Here is an 18879-nt window from a genome sequence, read left to right as displayed (position 1 = left end):
GTGTAAGGCGGGATAAACTTGAATGAGTTCGCGATCCAGCATGATCGGACCATGGGAACAGGGTTTTATGGGGGGTTTTATGGTGAAAAAATTTGTTTTTCATCACTCCTCACCGAAAGTAACTATTTTCGATAACAGCTAACATCTATGAAAGTAGTCGTTTCCCAAGCTCTAATTTAGGGCGAAGGAAAATCGATCAGCTGATTTTCCCTCGCTCTAAATTTACTTTCCCTCGCTCTCAATTAGTTCTCCATTTATTCACTACGCGCGCTAGTGTTTTGTTACGGTTTTATTTAATGATTTGAATCAGCTGTATGTATTGTTCAAAGTTGTTTTATTCTTTTATTTTGATGTTTGAAGTATTGGGAAATATACAAAGGTTTCCTTTGGAATATTTTATTTTATTTTTGTATTTAAAAAATTAAACTAAAATATACTTAGGTTTACTTTTAGAAGATTGTATTTTATTTTTATGTTTAAACAAATTGTTTTATAAATAATTATTGTAATATTACTGAGGTCTGCTTATCTGTGTTTGTGTAGTTTTGCGTCGTGATGAAAAGTATCGTTCATAACTCGTACCGAAAGTTATTACCCGGCACTTTCTCCATTATTCCCGTCCTCGGCTTCGCCTCGTACGTGAAAATAGTTCTCACATACTCGGCTTCGCCTCGCACGTGAAATTGGAGTTCCCTGTGTTCGGCTTCGCCTCACACAAAAACTTGAGGGCGCGCCGGAAAATGTCACTTTCGGTCCTAGTAATGAAATATACAATTTCTCACTTTTGACCCTCAAAACACAACATTTCCCAATTTTTCTCTAAACCTTCCTAAAGAGCTTAAAAAAACAAACAATTCAGTATATCAAAGTGTTTTTGTACGGTTATTGGTTACGGAGAAAACTAAAAAAATTGTAAATTTAAAATTCCCATGTTATTCTTATGGAGAATATTGTAAAATGTTGTAGTTTGCTTGTTTATGGATATCTTTTGATCAAACTTGGCAAATATATTCATTTTATACTAGGAAATAATTATTTTACTTAAAACACACACTTTATTAGTTTCCTTGTAGCAGCAAACCTAGGTAGGCTACTCGTTAAACCTAATGTTATTTAAATAGATCAATTGAAAATCAATTCAGCCAAATGGAAATTCGCTTAGACGGCAGGTTTGCTGCGGCGGGGGTATTTTACTACTAGGTGATATGAAAAATTTACCATTATACACCTGACTTTTATTGATCCTCTTTCCAATTTTATTAGTTTGCAACTTAGTTTTGGTTTACTAAACAATTATTACTACTAGGCCTACATTGAATAAACCGGAAGTTCGCCACAGTTTATTCACTTTATCCTTTAAGAAATGTGTGTAAAAACAATGGTTCAGTACGATGTAACACTTGACCATGTGAAAAGTGCGCAATATTATATTATTTTTATAACTTTTCAATCTACTGTTTACAGTTGCAGACGATCTATTCATGTTTTCACAACCTGAGACTTAAAAATTAATCTGATGAGCACTACTCACATTTCACTTTTAAACTGTTACTGTATGGTGTAAAAGTTGGTCAACCATTGGAAGCACCTTCTAGGAATAAATCAAAGGCTTAGGGGTCAATCTTTTGAAGCCCTAATCGAAATATCCTTTAATTACCAGTTTGTGCTGCGCTAGATCTTAAGCTTTTACAAGACACCTCAATCGTAAAAATCAGTGAAGTAGGTCGGGTTGAAAAGGACTGTTACAACTTATTGAATTATAAATATGGATAATGTTAAAACAGACATCGACATATCGCATGTTTACTACTGGATATAAGAAGGTAAAGCAATTTATAAAATCAATTACAACAATGATTATTGGCCGATACGTGGAAGAGCTGGCCACGTGGGGTAGATTTCCGGGGGTAGATTTCCGGGGGTAGATGTCTGGGGGTAGATGTCTGGGGGTAGATGTCCGGGGGTAGATGTCTGGGGGTAGATGTCTGGGGGTAGATGTCCGGGGGTAGATGTCTGGGGGTAGATGTCCGGGGGTAGATTTCTAGTCGCGGGCTGTTTCTCGAAAGTGTATAAGCCCCGCCTCTCGTGACGTCAAAATGACGTAGGCGTTTTTTCATGGGGGTAAATATCCGGGGGTAGAAATCCGCTACCCCATTTTTGTTAAACTTTGTACAACTAAATCTAGACTTCTACAGGACCGATTTTGATAATTAATGAGTCATTGGAAAGCCTTACTCATGTAGATTTGCAAATAATTATGAAAGTTTGATTTTATTTAATATTTGTGGTAGAAAAATAAAAATAACAAAAATACATTAAAAACTGTTTTTTTCAGGTTTTTATTTTCAAGTTTATATTTGTAGTCAGCTTTTGGCTGCCTTTATTAAATAATTTCAAGAAATACACACAAGGTATTTGTAGGAAATTTTATCTTCTTTCAGAATATTACGTGCATTTTCTACGATTTACTCACCATTTAAAAGTTATTGTCAAATTAGATAAGTGACCTCCAAATTTTTAGTTGTTAAAAATACTGAATTAGGGATATTTTTGTTAAACTTTGTACAACTAAATCTAGACTTCTACTGGACCGATTTTGTTAACTAATGTATCGTTTGAAAGCCTAATTTGTGTAGATTTGCAAATAATTATGAAAGTTTGATTTTATTAAATATTTGTGGTGAATAAAGAATAAAAAGCAAAAATACACTAAAAACTAATTTTTTTTATAGTTAATATTTTAAAATTTCAATTTATAGTTAACTTTAGGTTGCCTTTTTTAAATATTTTCAAAAAACGCCGAAGAGTACTTTGTAGCAAATTTTATTCTCTTTCAGAATATCACCTTCCACTTTGGTCGATTTCCTCACCGTTTAAGAGTTATTTGCAAAAAAGCTTAGCAACCTCCTAATTTATTGTGGTGAGAGAATATTGAATTGGAGAGATTTTTGTTAACTTTCTACAACTAAATCTACAGTTCTACTGGACCGATTTTATTAATTAATAGGTCAATAAAATCTGTGTAGATTTCCAAATAATTAGTAAAGTTTGAGTTTTATTTATTTATGGTAGTAATACGTTTGCCGGTATGAATAATCTAAAAAAAATTATGGTAGTAATAATGGGTTAGCCAGTATGCATCATCTGATCATATGGAACACATGTATTAACCTATAGTTTAACAGCTGATTGTTTTATTGTTATTTGCTTGATTTTTCTTGGTTTACATTTAGTTGTTCACTATTTGAATTGGTGGTTGAGGTCCGTAAAGTGTGTTTCTAAAGTGATGTTTTTAATCTGTACCATTAATAAGTATTGGTATAATGTTGCTACGAAATCTTAACACAAAACGGGGGTTATGTAATGGCACACGATTAATTGTTAAAGAACTCAAGCCCAATTAAATAATTGCAGAGGTTTTAACTGGATCAGCAGCACGTGAAATTGTATTCATTCCAAGGATTGACTTAGCACAGACGGATACAGATTTACCATTTGTTTTAAAAAGACGGCAATTTCCTTTAAAATTAGCGTTTGCTATTTCAATAAACATAGCGCAAGGCCAGACATTGGATAAAGTTGGGATATACCTTCCAGCAACAGTATTCAGCCATGGACAATTAATTGTATGTTGCAATATCAAGGGCTAAACGGTTTGAAGACATAAAAACTAAAATTATCCCTGGCAAAGAACAAGGAAGATTATTAAAACCATCAGATGAAGTCTTTACAAAGAATGTTGTTTACAAAGAAATACTGTAAATAAAATATTTTTGGAAAATTGTATTTGTTTTTCATTATTTTACTCTTTTAGAAAATCAGTTTATTTTCTAAACAATTTCATTCTTTAAAAAATGTTCAGGTACTTACAAGGGCATATATTATGTACTACTGTACTTTCTAGGGACCGTTGTATTTATTAACTACAACGGGCTCTGTTGCTAGTAAATTTATAATTTAAATTATCTCCGTAACCGTTAGACATACAACAACGCTTCAATATACAAAATTATTTCTTTAGCAAAATCCTTCCGCTGGATATTGAGATATATATATTTATTCTATTTATTTGTCTATGGTATTACAGACACACAGACAAACAGACATAGCTCGTATTAGAGTATAGGATTGAAGGTGCATCAGCTGTTAGAGTTGTTGTTATTTATATTTTGTTTGTTTACTTTTTCCCAGAGTTAATATTTTATTTTCATAATAGGCTAGGTGTTTACAATTACAATAAAGTTGTACTAGTTTTGATTCTGCTACACAGTTTTATTTTTATACAATAAATTTTGTTTAAAATATGCAATAAGTACGATTGAGAGTTGCCAGTATAATTTTAATGGTTTAACGCAGGTTAGGAACTCAGTTACTGGGGCGAATCTCTTCGATTTTCACAATCTTTAAGTTACATTTTCACATGACATAATTGTAACACATTTCCTAATAGATTCCTTCAATCATCTGTTAATTATAAGCAATAAATACCAATAAAAATAAATATTGAAAAAATGATTCAAGACAACAAACAAAGAAAAGTAACACCGGCAAAAATTGTTAACAAGCGACGTTTTGCAGACGTGGTATATAAAAATCTGTAGGTTTATATATCAAGTTTTATTTTAAAAATGTTACAAACGAAAAAAATACTCATAACTTTTATAAAAAATACAAAATAAATATAAAATGCCTTGTAAACAATTGTAACGAACGTACGTATTTATATTTCAAAAAAATACATTGGGTCATTTTCACCAATTAAGTGAATATAAGAAAAAAGAGTTTAATCCCGTGGTGGATCCAGCCATCAATTCATTATATTCAGTAATATTTTTGCATTGATTGCGTTTATATTTTCTGTAATATATATTTAACTTACCCAAAATGCGTAAAAAGAAGCTAGCAAACCTAGGCGATTAGGCCTGGATCAATCAGTACTTGACTTAATTTTTGACATTTTTAGGTTTATCAAGTCAATCCCGTTACTTTATCTCTCTGTGAACTGAAACAGGAGAACGATTCGTTCTAAAAGAGTCGTTTTAGAACCTAGTTCAGCTAATCTCTCCCTCCCCCCGGTCGAACCCCTATTTGTCCCTAACTTTCCGTGTCCCTAACTTTCCTTGTCCCCATGTTTCCTAAACTCATACCGGGGGAGATCATGGCAGGGGGGGACCTTTCCGGGGTGTGCATATTGAAAACGATCGGGGTTAACGTATCCGGTTAGCATCAATTCTAATTAGAAAATCTGGTAATTGTATATGATAAGTGAATATCATATACGCATTAGTGAATTATCTAATTAATACGCAAACTCAAAAATAACTCGTCATATCGACGAGTGCATGCTGCAACTGAAATTAAGTGTCCGCGGCCGGAAACATCACCCCCCGGTCTCTGACGTCAATATGACGTAGGGGGGTGATGTTTCCGGGGGCGACCTTTCCGCGTCCCCAGTGCTGCCAACGTATTTCGTGCGCATACTACGTTGACTGCATGTTACGCGCTCACTATTTCGTGCCTTCACGTTGCAAATCTGGAGTGAGACAAAGTAATTAGAGTGAGACAATGTTAACATTGTCTCACTGATGAGCGAATTGGCCACTTTGCTTTCTCAAATCAGTGAGAGAACATGTACATTGTTAGGTAACTGTAGGAAAAAATATATTCCTACCCATTTGTCTATGATAATTCCTCCAACACGCCATACCATGAATACCATGGCCTAGACATAGACCATGGCCATGGGCATAGAATGGATATTCTGTTTAGGTACAGAATTAATGTTTAAAACTGACTAGTTTTTTGTAACCAGTCCTAAAGATCTTAGAATAAGTTGTTTATTCAATTTGAGTAAGATAAAACATACTCCCTTAGTCCCTTGGTATTATGGTATGTTATAATTAGTAGACTATAAATACAGGGTGAGTCAACTTACTTGTTAAGGTGTCTACTACTGATTTCAGACAAACCACGTTGGCCTCACAATGGTGAAATGAAATATTTTCCAACTATTACAAACCCGAGGAATAACTTATAAATATTTTAAATGGTTACATGACATGCGTCTAGGGCAGTGTTTCCCAACCTTTTTCCGTTCAGGGCACACTAACTAGAAGAAGTTTGTAGTCACGGCACACTTGTCTACAAAATACCGTTGGTAAAAATTACATTTCGTAAGTGCATAAAAAACTCTTTTTACAATTACATCTTACTCCGTAAAACCTATTTTTATTTTTTACTAGTACCTATATATATATATATATATGTATATAATATAAAGGCGGATTTACCAAGGTAAAAAATATAAAACTCACATTTGTTATCCAACATATGTACATTATTTAGTGTTTATTAGGTGGAAAGTTTTAAATAATAATAAAAAATTGAGCTTGAAAAAATTTTTTTATGAATTTACCAATAATGAGTGAGAAATATTTAATAAACCCTGGTTTCAGTTCTAGTAAGAAATTTGTGCTCGACGTTTTCTCCCAAAGGTGTATAGTCAATAGTTTTAGGCCCGTGCCAGTCTCATGGAGACAGCTGGTCAGGAGACAGGTTCCATCATACAGTCTGTAATAGATTGTATCAGCCAGATATTCATAAGAGTCTGTATGTTTCAGTATGCTGTGTATACAGGAAGAGTTGGGCCAGCTAAGTGTGGGCGCTCCGCCTATCCAGGTACAGACACAGTCTAGCTCGGACTTCTCTGTTTCTACGTTCAATGAGACGGCCGGCAATAGTCTGCCGCCGGGCAAGGAGGGGTGGATAGACGGACTACTCGGCTGTCTCAGACCCGTCTGGACCATCATCGGGAAGGCTGCGGCCAATGAGATCAAAGGTCACAGACCTGGTGAGTTGATTGTTAATACTGTCAAATAAATTAATTTTTGAAAGAGTAAACGATTACTTATTTATTGTTATGGTTCTGATTTGCGGAACTGTGTGAATGGCTTCAGTTACTATCTTTGAATGTCCACAATCACAGATTTCTAATTAGTATCTAAAAACTAGAGTCTACTATTTTTTAGGGTTTACCATAGACAAATAGAATTAAATATAGACCGACAGCAGTGCTGCGGTTAACATATGTTCTGGCGTCCATCACATGCTAGGTAAGCGGTCCAAGTGGTGGACGCCAGAACATATGTTAACCCCAGCACTGCTGTCGGTCTATGGGTTTATTTAACCCTTGAATCATATTTATAGAGTACTAAACTTGAAACAATTTGTATGGTTATCCTTTATATGCATTTATCTTGTGGCTAGGGTTGATTTAAGATAAAATAGATTTTACTCTCAGTTACAGAACTAATATGCTCCAATTTCAAATATGCTTTATTTAATCATGTTTTTTTTATGCATTACTGAAAATGTTATTGGTAGTACCATAGTACATATAGTTTTGACTATTAGATTTCAAAGCAATGAAGCTCTGAAACTAGTCACCTGTGAGATTGGTTAATTTTCAAAGCCAATGTTTGTAACCTACTTTGGAGGATTTGCAGTTTTTTGTTGGCTTAAGTCTTCTACCAATATTAACTTACAAATTTTTAATGTAGGTACCTAATATGTAATGCATATAAATTGTGAAACTTAAAACATTAATTGTTGTGTATAGTTGTAATTGCCTTTGAAAACATATCCTACAAAACAATTTAATACAGTTCATTAACGTGTGTTTATCTTGATTCAGATGACTGGGAAATACCTTTTGAAATGATCAGTGAGCTACATTGGCTGGGATCAGGAGCGCAAGGGTACGTGTACAGAGGGAGGCTGAAAAATGAATACGTCGCTGTCAAAACTGTTAGAGAACAGAAAGAAACTGACATCAGGCATCTTCGTAAACTCAACCATCCCAACATTGTACAGTTCAAGTAAGTATTTTACTTATTTGGAATCTTTTTAAACTTCCGAGTTCCTTTTTTCAGCTTTATTGGTGGATATAAAATTAGTACAGTAACAAATAACCAGCAACCCACAGGTTTGAAGGCGGGAATATAACTGCCGATATGCTCATTTATTCAGTGCAACAATATACAACAATGTCACCTCGATAACAAGTGTCATTTTCAAATCTCTAGAATTTATTTTACCCCTAATCACAAGTTATTGCAAACCTCGATAGGAAGTCAACCTCGATAAGTCTTATCCCATTACCATGAAGCCAATAGATTATGTGTGTTTGTGTTTGCAGAGGTGTTTGCACGCAGGCCCCTTGCTACTGTATCGTGATGGAGTATTGTCAGTACGGGCCGCTGTACAACCTGCTGAAGGAAGGGGAGGAGATCCCGCCCCAGCGACTGGTGACGTGGGCCAAGCAGATAGCGGCCGGCATGCAGTACCTGCACTCCAACAAGATCATTCACCGCGATCTCAAGAGTCCCAAGTAAGACAAGCGGCAACGGTATGGGTGTAACACAGATGTCTTAAAAAAGTAAACTCAGTTTGAAAATCATGTTTATGTAAGAGTATCATTTTAGGGTTTGCATTGATTTGAAAAGATGTAGTCACGTCCTGCCTCCTGCTATTTTTGCTAGTATAAACTTTCTTAAAATGAAGACAATGTGATTTCTGCCAATTTAGGTGAGTTGGTGGGTGGATCAGTCAGTAGCACGACACAACAAATCTCAGTGATGTACATTCACACCCTCGTGTCACTGCTAAATTTTGTCAGTACAGTTCACTCTAGTACTGTACCAGCTCAGCTTTTACCATGTGAGTTCCAAGGCTTATGTGGACGGGCAAGAGAAAAATTTAAAAAGAGGTTATCAAGCTTTAAAACAAAAAATCGCAAGAATATTTCAAATTTTCTAACAATATTTTTTTACTGACGTAGTTCTAGCTGAAGTACAGTTTATTTCGGTTAAAATTCCCAGGAAAAAAACTATTCTGGAGGTGAATGTAACTCCGAGAGTTGGTTGATAAACCATGGTTGCCGAAAAGTACACACTTCTGCCGGAGACTTATTTGATTTTTGCATTGGAATATATTTGCTCAGAGACATTTCAAACCTCACTAAATAACTCTGAAGAACTGCTAGTTTTTTAAATACAGTAGAACCCTGGTTAATGAAATTCGGGTTAACCGAAACAGTTCCATAAAATAATACAAGTAAAATATGCTTTGGTAACTTCAGTGGCTTAGTTTAAAGTATTTTCTAAACCATTGTAACATTTTTGTAGCTGAAATAAAACACTGTATTATATAGACGTTGTTTTAAATTCACTTTGCCTACACACCGTGGTAATACATAGGCTATTTTGAGCATATGAAATATTGGTTTTTTCCAAAACGGCTCTTCCCCCTTTATTTCGGCTCACCAGGGTTCTACTGTATGGTAAAACCATATCTGGATTGTTTTCCCAATCGCAACAATGTTAATTGTAAAATATGGAATTATTTTCTTCACTATTTCTTGGCTCATTAAACTCAAGAAGTTTTTTGATTTCTTAACTTTATGTCGACATATTTATATGTAGTTATTAAAAATAAGTTCACCAATAATACACATAAACAATTCTGTTAAACAGTATTAAATATTAGAATGCTAATTTCAATTCGTCTATTGCAGTGTTCTCATTGGATCTGAGGAAATAGTGAAGATTAGCGACTTTGGGACGAGTCGACAGTGGAACGAGATAAGCACAAAGTTCAGCTTTGCTGGGACGGTGGCTTGGATGGCTCCAGAGATCATCAGGAACGAGCCTTGCTCAGAGAAGGTTGACATATGGTAAGGATCTTAAATTATCGAAAAAGGTCTGTTTACAAGTATCCTGCAGATTTAGTTGTGAATGACACTCGTGCGCAAATAATTGCACATTATAATAAAGTTCAAAACTTTTTTCCGTGGCAAAACAAATATACAACACTCTGCTTTTACAAAGGGTATGTGTATAAACAATTAACTGAAGGAAGCTGTTATTTTATGGTTTACATTTTAGTACCTGGGGACCGATCTTTGCTCGGGAAAAATCTTTAGTTTACTTTGAAAGCAGTCTTTAAATGCTAGGGGGTGACCAAGTCCTAAATGAAATTACTCTTTAGTTACCATTTGTCCCTCCGCTAGGTAACTTTATAAGTTTCAAAATGATACATAATTTGTAAAAATCGGTTCAGCAGGACAGGCGAACATGGGCGGTTTTGTATTAAGTATTACAAATTGATCAGGGCCCTTGAGTTTGTTTCTTTTTGATGCAATACATTTCTTTCCAACATTAATTGTTGTTTTTTAAATCTTAGTCATTTTTAAAGGAATTCCTGTTATATGTTTTAAGTATATTATTCAGCTAACCGTCAATCGAGGATTGTTTGGTTTAACTATACAACATTTTATTCATTTACAGTTTAGTATGAACTGTAGATATCTTTAGAATCTTTGTAGTCCATTATTTTAAAACAATAAATTTTACTTTGCAGGTCGTACGGAGTGGTCTTGTGGGAACTTCTCACCTGTGAGACGCCCTACAAAGACGTAGACTCGTCAGCCATCATCTGGGGTGTCGGCAACAACTCCCTGCACCTCCCCATCCCCTCGTCTTGTCCTGAAGGCTTCCGTCTGTTGATCAAACAGTGTTGGAGTGCCAAGCCTCGTAACCGACCCAGCTTCAAACACATCCTCATACATTTGGACATTGCCGCCTCGGAGGTCCTAAGCAGCTCACCGGAGGACTACTTTAAAACCCAAGTACGTGCAAATTTGTCAAATTTGTGATGAGTTCTTAATGACTTTAGTCTCTAGGTCTGACATGTAAGACAAAAAAAGCTTGTTACTTTGGAGGGGTTAAGAAAAGCTTTTGGGACGAGTGTGAGAAGAGAATAATTCAGTCTTGTAAATCTAGTGTTGAAAACAGTTACAGAACCAAACTTTGGGGACTTTGGGGCTTACTCCTTAAAAGCCACAAATGTAAACACATTGGCCTGACTTAAATCATACTTGACACCAGCGTAGATTCCCCTCACGTCATTCCTTACAGTAGTAACAAACAACTCTTCAACTTTTTTCATTGTAGTAACAATGAAAAAATCATACCATAAGGTTCTGGTATGATTACCAAGAACCTGGTACCAGAACCAATAGTGATTTCTGTTGTCAGATTTTAACTACCTTCTGTCACGACTAGAGCTCATTGCAAACACCCTCATTTTTGTTTTAGCAGTTTTGAAATTGTGAAAAAAACCTGTACTGCTGACCAAACAACACTACCTCTAGACTAACAATCCTCCTTTTCCTAGGCTTCATGGAAGAAAGAAGTGCAAACCCACATGGAGCAGATGAAGTCAAGCGGAACTCATCAACCGAAATTTGAGTCTGAGGACTTAATAAAAAAGCGGGAAGAGGAGCTGAAACACGTCAGAGACATTCAGGAACATTACAGGAGGAAGCTGGAGAGAGTCAATGAGTTGTACTCGGACCTAAAAACCGTCCTTCAGCGGGTGAAGGAGCGGGAGCAACAAGTGTCCAAGTAAGCTTTATCTTTGCTAAGGTATCCATTATGGAAATCATAAGTAGAAGGTGTTGTTTATAGTTTAATCTCGCTCGGATTAATGTTACCTGCCGAGTTGTTTGTGTCTTGGACTTCAGAGCGGGAAGCACAAGCTGGAACACTTAAAAAAATTTCTTTTGCTTAAAAGCGTTTGTGATTAATTAACTATGATAACATGATAATATAAAATACCCCTGCCACAGCAAACCTGCAGACTAAGCGAATTTCCATTTACCTGGCTGGATTTCTACTAAAATATTCCCTGAAAGTTGTCAGATTTATTTCCTATTTAAATAACATTTATTTTAATGAGTACCTAGGTTTGTTGCTACAGGGAAGGTATTGAGGTGTGTTTTTGATTGAAATGTTGATAGCTTAGTATGAAATAAACAAAATTGCCAAATTTGATTTAAATATGTCCATAAACAAGCAAACTACAACAGTTGATCAATTCTCCACAAGAATAACATGGGAGTTTTAAATTTTAAGTTTTTTTTATTACCTCCGTAACTGTTAGGCATACAAAAGGTTTTTGAGCACAGTTCTAGATGTTAAAATGGCTTCTAGATGTTAAAGCCACTATACAGCTTTAAAATAAGTAAATTTCCATGTGGAGGACCCCCGAACATCACTAAAATGATCCCTTAGGTGAATCGTCTAGCAGAACTCCCACACAAAAACCATATAGTGCAAAGTTGAAATGTTATTCATTATGTGACAGGAGAGAGAAGCAGTGGATGATCCATAAGAGTGGCAAGAGGAGATTCGCCCGGCCGCCGCTGCTGAGGGCACAAGTCCAGCGAGGGGAAGCAACGAATATTAACTCTCCCGACAGCCTCACTACCAGTCCTGAATCTCCCCAACACGTAAGTAGTCATTCAAAACAAAAACCATATACAGTTTTTTTTTTTGTTCAAGACGCTAAGCGAAATAAAAAAATGCAAAATGAAATTTTTTGAAGACTTTCTTCTGACTCTAGCGGCTTGTCCCCCTGAGGAAGTAGTAGATCACTGAGTATGTGTTAAAATAAATTTTTATGTGCAGTATCTTTGTGTAATGTTTTGTAGCTCTATTTTAAATATTTCAAAAAATATTTAACCAACCTGAGACATTTGGACACCCTGTATAGTATTTTTTTATACCAGCCAAGGCCTAATAACAGTTTTGTTTCTAGAATCTTTCAACCAAAAAAAACCTTACACTTTCAGTGAAACATTTGATTTAACACTGATTTTCTCATCTTTTCTCAGAGCCCTGTGAAGGTGTCACTGTATGCCCAGTTAAACAGCAACGCTCACCCCGAGTCTGTTGTTTTGCCATACGCAGTTATGCCGAGACCTAGGAAAGTGAGGCTGCGGAAAGACAGTCTCGTCCCGTCCCCTCGACATAGCCCTGCCAGGGAAAACAAGGTTAGACTCCTACACGTAACTGTCGCTCCTAGTGTGATTAGAACAAACAAAAGATTCAAAGGAGAATTTGAGTTAGGCTGTACTATAAAGGTGTAAAATGTTTGGAAATATAATGTCAATTGCCTGGTTTTGAAATGATACCCGAACCCTCGGGTCCACTCGAATATTTCAGGGACTTGCAGACGCCTAACAACGTGGGTGTAAATTTTGCAGATTTTCAAACCACAGTGTCATTCAAGGTTAAGACATGCGAATGTTGCTTATGAAATATTAAAGACATCGCTATTGTGATAGCATGAATGTGTATGTTTTAGGCTATCGTAGAGAGCAGCAGTGACGAGGAGCCTAGCGTAGTTCACACGGAGACTCAGACAGAGGCGATGGACATCAGTGACTCAACTCCTCGGTCTCCACTCAGCCCTACAGACAGTCTCAACGGCAACGTGGAGCCTTCCAATCAGGTAGACACATTCACTGGAATTAATGTAGGATACTTATTGTAAATTCAAAACTTATGTTACTGTACACTAAGATAAATGTATTATAGTACTCATCTAAGCAAAATAAGAAGTCTTTCAGACATATTACAGAGTAACAATAGTAATAAATTAGAGACCAAACGTCTGGTTAGTTTATTTTGTCTAATCTATTTGATATATAAAAAATAAATTATTTCCTGTTCAATTTACAAAAACAATCCTTGTGTCAAACCAACGTCGATTGTCACCTAAAGGTGTCTGGTCTCAGGTTAGGTGTTTTTAAGTTTTTATTTAACTTCTGTGTGATCTTTGGCAACTTTTCCTATCCTTTCTTGTATCATTTGTTCAGCTGCTATGTACATTGTTTGTTGTACGTTCACTTTATATGTTACCTAGATGTCGGAGAGTACCGTGAAGGAGCGAGTCAGTGATGACGACAACCTAGAGCAGCTGGGACGCAAAGTGAGCGAGATCCTTCACAATGGCAACCCTCACTCACACACACCCGACAGCTCTGACGACCACGACTTCATGTACACCCTGCGCAGGAAGAGGTGAGCGTTCCTAATATCAGGTGTCACCAGGGTTGCCACTATGGTTAGTGAAAAATCGGGATGGCCCCCCCTCCCTCTCTCTCTCTCTCTCTCCAGGATAAACATGTTTAAAGTTGTGAACTATACCGACAGAATCGAGATGGGTGGCCACTCTGGATGTCATAAAAGTTGGCTTACTTTTTAAGGCACAAACGCTAAAAAAGAGTAGTATAACAATTCAGTTCAAAAACAATTTTTTTCATGGAGTAATCTCTACAGATAAAGTGAATTGTGTCAAAACCTAATTTACAGAACAAAAAAAATCTTCCCATAGTAATACTATCATTAACTATTGAATACCGAAGTAGACTCCCATCTATGTGGACCAGCTGAAAGCGTAGTTGTGGTTGCCAGTCACAGAATGTGATAGTGTCTAAAATTCTATTTTATACGTTTTTTTGTTGCTGACCAGGTTGATGGGTCATAACAGTTGCTATAGCTCACCATAGTCATTCCCTATGTTTGACTTGGTAAAAAGGTTTGTGTATTCAACAGAATTTAGTAAGTAAGATCAGCACAATCTGTAGTTGGCTCACATCAACTAAGACGATTTTGACAAAAAATATGGCTACAAAATACAAATACGAGTTTAGGTTTGGAAAGAAAGGGCTAATTGCCTGAGAATAGGTGTGAGAAAGGATAGGATAAGCAGGCTTGCCTTAAAAAATGTAGGCATCCCACTTCATTCACTGCAGAACACAGAAGGAAACACAAACAATTAACAAAATAAACACTGGATATTTCGAGGCCACTGGCCCCTTTCTCAACATGGAGAGTCTCATTAGATATTTAGAGTCTTTTCAAAAAAAAAATCTCTCTGGAAAAGACTCTAAATATCTAATGTGACTCTCCAAATACGAGTTTAGATGTAGTATACTAGGGATTTAGAATTGCCAGTGCTGTAGACCATTAGGTCTGTCCAATGGCTGAAAGATCCAAGTGTTGTTTCCTCTGTTGAAAGGCAGCATTAACGGCTTACATCCCGTCTAGGTCAGGTATACTATCCGAGTTTATCGGTTTGTGGCAAAGAAGCCCAAGCTCCACAAATAAGACCAGGTCCCTGAACAATCCTGAAATACAATCTTTGTTTTGAGATATAACTTACTATTATTGCTGTTCAGTATCGGAAGACGACCTATTGGCCCAGGACGGCGAGCCAGTCGACTGAAGATGAGCGCAGCGTGCCCACTGTCTGATGAAGACAACACTTCAGATCGTAGCAACAGTCGTAGCTCGACACTGGACAGCAATCCTCCTTTAAAGGTAAAAACCCTAAATCTTAAGTATCTCTACCCTATTATGCATTTTTTAAGTATTTTATAGATTGAGTTTCATTTTGGAAAAAGAAAGGTATGTCTGTTTCATAAAATTTGGATTTTGAGTTTGCTTATTTTGAGCTGGCAAAATACTTTAATTAATTTTAAATATGAATGGTTGTCATGACCCAACCCATTCATTCCCATCACACTAGATTTAAGAGTTATATTAAGCCTGAAACCCATAGATTAGAGAAATTTCATTTATCTCCCCAATATATAGACCCACAAGTTTACAATAAGTTACCACTCCGCATAAAAATATTGATTGTAATAGACAGTTCAGATCCACCCTGAAGACCTGGTTAAAAACAAAAAAATTTTTTCTATCTAATGTTATTTAAATAGGGACATAAAGTTAGATTAATAATTTAGTAAGACATTTTTGTTATTTCTTAGTTTTAGTATTATCCTGTATATGACTTTATGTCCTGTCAAATGATGTAATGACATGTAATGAATAAATAAATAAATTGAATACTCATAAGAATAACAAGAAACCTTTGAATTCCGTGGTGCGTAGCCCTATAGGACTTTCACAACTATATGCCTATGTGTTTCTCAAGACTATCAAGTACTTCAAAATGTCAGCTTAATCTGTCCAATAGTTTTCACATGATGGAACTTCGGAGTTATACACAAAAATCCATATTTTAACATTTATAATATATTAAAGTGGTTTAAATACCTGCGTTTATAAGTAATCCAATTCGTTGCTTTATGCTGCAACCGTTTTCAACTCCGTGGAGTCATCTTCAGGCGTACAAGGATAATGTTTTCAATTCATTTGAAGGTCGTAGTATTAAATAAAAAGGGAAACTCAAATATTGAACAGACACTTTTGTTTTACATATAAAAAAAAAACACTAAATTTACTAAAACGGTGAGCCGGATGTAAAGTCTATAGACTCGCGGTGGTGGTGCTTTGGTCTACTGGTATTTAAACCACTTTAACTATTATACAGTAACTAGCGAACCCGTTGTGGCTTCGCTCTCAAAAATTTTTATAAAAAATTTGTAATAAAAAATGTTCAACCTGAGCAGGGTCTACACTTCTTGATTTTTTAAAAGATTAATAAACTATTAAAAATCTGTTATGCAGTAAAACAATTTTTTCAACCCACAAAAATTATGTAAATATTTTCATTTTTGTCAAAAAATAACCAGCTGTTCCCTTAATTACAGATTCAAAAGTATTCATAGGTTCAAATGTAAACAAATTGTTTCTCCAAAAGGATAACATGGGATACTTCTAAAGCCACTGGGGCAGAATTGGTGGAATTTCTTGAAAACGATTATTTCACACCTAGAGGTTGATTGAAACGTCCATGCCAATTCCTGAGTTTTTATGGCTTGTAGTTTTTGAGATATAGTGATCAGTGAGTGAGTGAGTGGTATTTGACTTTCATAATTATACATCTAGAGGCTAACGTCCATCAATTTATATACAATCTAAGCTTTAGCATTTTTTAATAGCGTCAATTATATTTACAATGCAAGGGTCTCAATACGAAGCAAATTTATTTACACACAAAATCTAAATATTTCATTGTCACTGATTACTTTTATCAATCACAAAGAAAGGAAGATTGTAATGTTTACAATCTTCCTTTTTATTATCTCTATTTCCGTGTTCCGAGCTGTAGAAACTTGAAATTCAATCCCATTCTATTCAATAGCTCGAAACTGAAGCACTTAATTTCACTAGACACTAGACTTAGGCTTCCAGTTGATAACACAGGTGAAATCGAATAGAAATAATGTTTCCGACAACTTTAAGTCATATATACTAACATACTGTCTTTCAGTTTGTGATCGATATGTTTGTGCAGAGGGCAGGCAGTGACGGCAATTCAAGTTCGGACTCAGAAGCCCTAACAATCTCCAGTCAACTCCCGGTCGCATAGTTTGTCACCATGACGCTTCACATCCATAGCCTACCTTCAGCATGACATTTTATACACTAGCCTACATTGTTATTTAATAATTAAACATTACATATTTAGCGTTAACTGATCTTCTGTAACAATCTTTTGACCGTAATTTTTGGTTTGTACTTAAAAAGACGAAAATACTTATTGAATTCTTTTGTAGAGTTGTCGAATCCTTTTAAAATTATCGGATCTAGTAAGCGGATAGCGTAGTGTTATTTGTTATCAATATTTTATACTTACCGCAAAAGGCATAAAATAACAAAAAAAATTGTAAATATGTATTATAGATTAAGAGTAAGATTTATTTTCCTAAGTACAATATTCGACTCATGTACCTTATAGCCTTTGTTAATGTAAAGTTTTTCTTTGTTTTTTACTTTTTTATGAAGCTTAAAGTGTGTGATTTTGGAATCCTGTAGTAAAATGTTTTTACTTTACAGCAAGCAAATGTCATACTTTAATTTACAATGTACGTTTTGTTTTATACTTGATCCAACCTTTACAAGATAAACGAGGATTACAATCAAAAGATTTAATGTACAAATTTTAAGCTGCTGTGCTGCTTAAAAAACCTAACTCATAATAATTGTTAGAAAGCTTCATTTTCTCCTTCATCCATTATATTGTGACCACTTATTTCGCTACATGGTATATAGTTTGGGGATTTTCATTTTCTGTAAAGAGATTGTCAAGTATCGTATAAGCTAATAAACCTAGAAACTTGTACTTATAAGGTACCAATGTGCTAGATTACAATAATTGTATCGCAATATTTTACTTTATGATAACAATCTGTAATATCGGATTTGAGTTTGTTAATTTAGTTACATTTGTGTTTGAGGTATTGCTCAATGTCTAGTCTGTATTTAATTTCTGCAAGTCCAGTGAAAAAGCAGACCTTTGAAGATTTTTGTTTCTTCAGCCATTGAAGAACTTTCATATTGACCTGATATTTTACTTTTATACTCGAGTAAAATATGCATACTATTTTGTCGTGCAAAATAATTATCCTTGGTTCCGTTTCAGGAACCTGAAAATATTTTTATTGGTAGCTCCTAAAAGCCTATGTATTGTTGAAGAATAAATATACATAGAATAAATTTTCTGTGGATATATGTTAAATTTGTAGTTTATATACCTATGTTCCGTTCCATCAGTTTTAAGTTAGATTTTTATTGGTAACAGGAAGCCACTAAAAAGTGTCTTGTTGTATAGCAATGTATTTTCAGATTTGTTGTTAAATAAAGAATTTTTGATAAGAAATGTATTAGTTGTCATTGATCTGAAAGGGGTTTATTTGTTTAGGCAGTCTACTTATAGTCCGTTCACAACATTTAGGCAGTTTGAGGGGAAGTTCTCCCACTACTTTTTTTGCTTTTTGGCAATACTCAGATGTTGAGATGTTTTAAAGGTAGGGTCAAGTTTTCTTCCCCTAAATTTTATGAACGGACTCGAGTATTGTTTACAATAATTACTGATACTACAGTTGAACCTTGATAACAAGACTCTCATGTGGATTACTAACCCATTGGCGCTGACTTGCGAGCGTTACTCATATGGCAGGTGCAGGCCCGGCAGCTGATGTACGAGTGCCGCTTGTGTCACCTCTTCGCCTATTTATTACTATTTTCCCCCCTTTTTGTTTCTTCTTTCTTTTATGAT

The 18879-nt window shown here is 35.4% G+C and overlaps 1 protein-coding gene across 4 annotated transcripts in view; it reads left to right on the top strand.

Moving 5' to 3' along the window:
- LOC128994047 (mitogen-activated protein kinase kinase kinase 13-like) overlaps positions 1 to 18503 on the top strand; it is a 43369-nt gene extending 24866 nt beyond the window's left edge. For 3 of the 4 annotated variants that reach the window (XM_054418257.1, XM_054418258.1, XM_054418260.1), the window contains 12 exons: positions 6621 to 6850; positions 7694 to 7877; positions 8198 to 8389; positions 9575 to 9733; positions 10420 to 10687; positions 11236 to 11465; positions 12208 to 12352; positions 12737 to 12895; positions 13210 to 13356; positions 13771 to 13928; positions 15089 to 15230; positions 17092 to 18503. In XM_054418257.1, coding sequence (XP_054274232.1) covers positions 6621 to 6850; positions 7694 to 7877; positions 8198 to 8389; positions 9575 to 9733; positions 10420 to 10687; positions 11236 to 11465; positions 12208 to 12352; positions 12737 to 12895; positions 13210 to 13356; positions 13771 to 13928; positions 15089 to 15230; positions 17092 to 17190 — 2113 coding nt within the window. In that variant the 3' untranslated portion in view covers positions 17191 to 18503. The remainder of the gene's footprint in view (positions 1 to 6620; positions 6851 to 7693; positions 7878 to 8197; positions 8390 to 9574; positions 9734 to 10419; positions 10688 to 11235; positions 11466 to 12207; positions 12353 to 12736; positions 12896 to 13209; positions 13357 to 13770; positions 13929 to 15088; positions 15231 to 17091) is intronic. The other variant, XM_054418259.1, reaches the window with a different exon arrangement.
- Positions 18504 to 18879: the final 376 nt, after the last annotated feature.

The sequence above is a fragment of the Macrosteles quadrilineatus genome, unplaced genomic scaffold (assembly GCF_028750875.1).
Source record: "Macrosteles quadrilineatus isolate MER2022 unplaced genomic scaffold, UCM_ALF_1.0 Scaffold_5__1_contigs__length_97177068, whole genome shotgun sequence".
In the NCBI taxonomy this organism is placed as follows: Eukaryota; Metazoa; Arthropoda; class Insecta; order Hemiptera; family Cicadellidae; genus Macrosteles; species Macrosteles quadrilineatus.
Note: the sequence above shows the minus strand (reverse complement) of the source record. Positions and strands in the feature narration are given on the sequence as shown.